Source organism: Benincasa hispida, chromosome 6, assembly GCF_027475165.1.
Source record: "Benincasa hispida cultivar pf3 chromosome 6, pf3_genome.v1.1, whole genome shotgun sequence".
Taxonomy (NCBI): domain Eukaryota; kingdom Viridiplantae; phylum Streptophyta; class Magnoliopsida; order Cucurbitales; family Cucurbitaceae; genus Benincasa; species Benincasa hispida.
This window is the reverse complement of record NC_143483.1, coordinates 8,236,261-8,239,777: the sequence shown is the minus strand read 5'-3', so window position 1 is coordinate 8,239,777 and position 3,517 is coordinate 8,236,261. Positions and strand designations below refer to the sequence as shown.

The 3,517-nt window shown below is 29.4% G+C and overlaps 1 protein-coding gene across 1 annotated transcript; it reads right to left on the bottom strand.

The window, feature by feature from the left end:
- Positions 1-1,450, bottom strand: LOC120079083 (malonyl-CoA:anthocyanidin 5-O-glucoside-6''-O-malonyltransferase-like). The gene is made up of 3 exons (XM_090314302.1): positions 1,124-1,450; positions 344-582; positions 1-220 (listed from the first exon to the last, which is right to left on the bottom strand). The coding sequence occupies exons 1-3, from the start codon at positions 1,448-1,450 to the stop codon at positions 1-3; spliced, it is 786 nt and encodes a 261-aa protein (XP_090170428.1).
- Positions 1,451-3,517: the final 2,067 nt, after the last annotated feature.

Here is a 3,517-nt window from a genome sequence, read left to right as displayed (position 1 = left end):
CTAATTTAGAGTAGTAAGGAAGAGAGAAGCAAAGACATACATTTGATGTTTTGGAAGAACAAGACCAATTTCAACACCACCATCCCAATCTCTAGTATCACTCAATGAAACAACCTTCTTTTTCAATGAAACCCACTCAATTTTTATAGGCTTTCCCCACCGAAAATCACTTTCATAAAGCTTAAACTTTGGTGAACCAGCCATAGAACAAATTTCCACTCTTCAAAAAACACTTGACTCCTCATTTTGTTGCTCCAAATCAGAAGATTTATGCACCTTTATTGAACAATTTTTCTTTAACTCCAATATCATATCACTAATTTTCTTGGCAATCTTTACAAACCCTTCTTCAAATTCTTCCCTAAGTTCTCTTGCTTCCACCAAAATGCCTCGAATTGCCACACAATTCCCAAAATAGTTGCTTGAAATTGGAGGATCATGTTCCAATAGCCCACGTGCATCAACAGCCAATGTCAAAAACACTTGATCTTTACATTCCCCTCCTTTTGCTTTGATTAAACATACCAATACATAAGCATAGACCACCACGAATGTTGAATTATGTGATACTGAGAATAATACCTGTTTATGAAATCAGCAAACAAAGAACAAATAAAACGTAAACAATAGAGAGAAATCAACACAAAAAATTTTACGTGGTTAATTCATTCACTAATAATATACTGTTAGCTACATCAATAAACAAAAGAAAAGTGCAGTTTTATTATGGAATAGTTGCAAATATTGAAGTCATACTCAAAGTATTAGTATTAGTATTAGTTGCAAAGTATTATGGGAAGAGTGCGGTTTTATTATGGGACAGTAATGTTCAAGAATTTGCAGGTATACCATAATTTAGATCCAACTCTCGAAGTCTATCAACAATAGAGCCTATCATTGATAGATTTGCCACATTTGCGATTCTTTAAAATTGTTGCTATTTGTTTAATTATTAGCCATAAAGGTGCTACATATTGCAATTATTCTTTTATTTATTAGAAAATATCTTCGTAAAAATGCATATAGGGTTAGAGGGTTTATATATATATATATATAGCTTTTCTCTCCAAATCTTAAAGCAAAAATCATAAATAACATAAATATAAATGCATTCTAACAATACCCTTTTCTTGAGTTGTTGTATTTGTGTTGGAGTTAATTGGAAAGTGGCATGAACCCAATTGGATGGAGGAGGAATAACATTTGATGAATTGAATTTTAAGCTTCTAGTTTTGGGAGCATAATCAAATGGGTTTTTCATGATACTTGGGCCAAGTTTTTCAAAGGAAGGGGTGAGTTCATGAGGCAAATTAGGAGAATTGTGTTTGCAAATGTGAGCCCATGATCTCAAGAACAAGCCAATACTTTTACCATCAAAAAGCACATGATGGAATGCAAAGCCAATGGAAAACCCTTTGTTATTTGGGAAATTAGTGACTTGAATAGCCATAATTGGAACAATTGAAGAAAAGAGGGTGGTGGTTCAATGATGGGAATGAAGGGTTGAGTGTCTTGAATTTGAGTACGTGCATGGTTGCATGAAACGTGATCATCGAAGTTCGAATGAGCTTCAGCGACGACAAAGAAAACAACGTTATTTGACTTGTAAAGAATGTAAGGTAGAGGAAAATGCTCGTGCCATATAAGATTGCCCGCGATCGGAAGGAAGTGATTGAGAGCGAGAGAAAGGGAATGTTTGAGATTTGGGATTAAAATTGTGTTGAAGAATGAAGAATTTGAATTAGTGTTAGTTATGGAATAAAAGAACAGATGTGTTATTGGAGGGAAGTCAAAAGCAGAGAGAGAGGAAGACAAAATTTTGATTGTACTGAAGATGATGGAGCAATCTTCACTAGATTATTATTCTCTAATTTCTCCATGGCCAAATTCAATAGAGAAAAAAAGCTTATGAAATTTGAGGAGAATCGGTGATTAAATATATATAGTCTTATTTGTTACCTATACTTTATAATAAAATTGTATATAACTAATTAGTGATTAAGTTTTCATATAGTTGAATACCATGCAAAATTAAGATTTATTATGTTGAAAGTTATCTTGAAGATTGTGTTTTGCCACTACAATATTGGTTCTCAGTTTTATTTGTTGATTTATACTGAAAATTATAAAAGTATGTCATATAAAATTACTTCTGATATTATTAATAACTTATCATTGAAAGTTTTTTTAATCACTCGTTTTTTTCATATTTTACAATGATTTTGAAAATATATTATTTTAATCATTTTAAAATTACTTTCAAACCTGCACTAAGAATATGTGTATTAATATTCCAATCCAATGACGTATTTATGAAAAGATGAATTTAACAAAGAATCTCTGACCTAACTAGACTATTTTTAAATTTAAAAGAAAGAAAAAAAGAGGGGAAAAAAAACTCGACCATATAGGTTTATTAATATCTATTTTAAATATGTTAAAAGTGATGGTAGGAAAAATTGTATTTTTTTTCTTTGTTGGTAAAAATGATTCTATAGAGTTTAAATAAATTTATTTTTGTGTCATGTTAATTAATTGGCAAAATTTAGTTAAGAGTATTTTTTTTTAAATTTCGTTGTTGGTTAATTTATTGTTTTTATAATTATATTTTCTTGATTTCGTTTTTACATCAAAAGGTTTTCAAATATTATATTTCACTCCCTTCAATATAAATATAATGATTTACTAGTTATATATCTCATCATATTTATTCTAAATTTTAATTTTTTGTTCTAATTTGTTTTACTTGTTCGTATCTAAACTAAAATTAGATCTTATTTGACACAAATTTTTCAAATTTTTTTTTATAACAACTGTTCCTACGTATTTTGATTACATATCCCATCAAGCTTTCTCATGGATTTTACATAGGCTTAGACCCAATTGTTTTATTGGGCTCAAATTGGACTTGGACTTAAACTTCAATTTGGTACAAAATCTCACTATGGGCTTGAATTGGTTTGGGCCTGTGAGACTTTAATTACTCGACCTAATCCAACTTATAATTTTCCCAATAGGCTCGGACTTTCGGTGGTGATGTGGCAACTTGTGATTCGCCGAAATTTCTCATTCAACACTTACTTTTTGTGTTTCATAGAATTTTTTATGAGATATAATAGAAATCTCGATTCAATTCTCATATTGATATCGAATCCATGAAAACATAGAAATATCGATAAAAATGTCGACATATCAATAAAAATTTAGTATATTATATATATAAATATATTTTATATTTAAATATTCAATACTACTAAATAATTATTGGTAAGCTGTTAGATGCATAAATAATTGCTCTTTGTAGACTTGTATAATTAAAATGAGCTATCTAATTATAATAATTCTTTCTTCTTTGAATGGGTTTGAGTTCCTTTTTTTTTTTCCTTTCTTTAATACAATAACCAAAGCAAGAAGAAATTAATTTAAAGTCTATATCTAGAAAGTCTCTCTTTAGAAGCCACCAAAGAAAAAATTTATCCCAGATCCTCTACAATTCTTTTATTTAGAGTTGAATTTA

What these genes read in the sequence shown, in the direction of transcription:
- LOC120079083 (XM_090314302.1), bottom strand. Translation starts at nt 1,450, where the DNA reads ATGGCTATTCAAGTCACTAATTTCCCAAATAACAAAGGGTTTTCCATT. An exon ending in TACAACAACTCAAGAAAAGG is followed by an intron (nt 583 to 1,123) that starts GTATTGTTAGAA and finishes TTTCATAAACAG; the next exon opens with GTATTATTCTCAGTATCACA. An exon ending in AGGGAAGAATTTGAAGAAGG is followed by an intron (nt 221 to 343) that starts GTTTGTAAAGAT and finishes TGTTTTTTGAAG; the next exon opens with AGTGGAAATTTGTTCTATGG.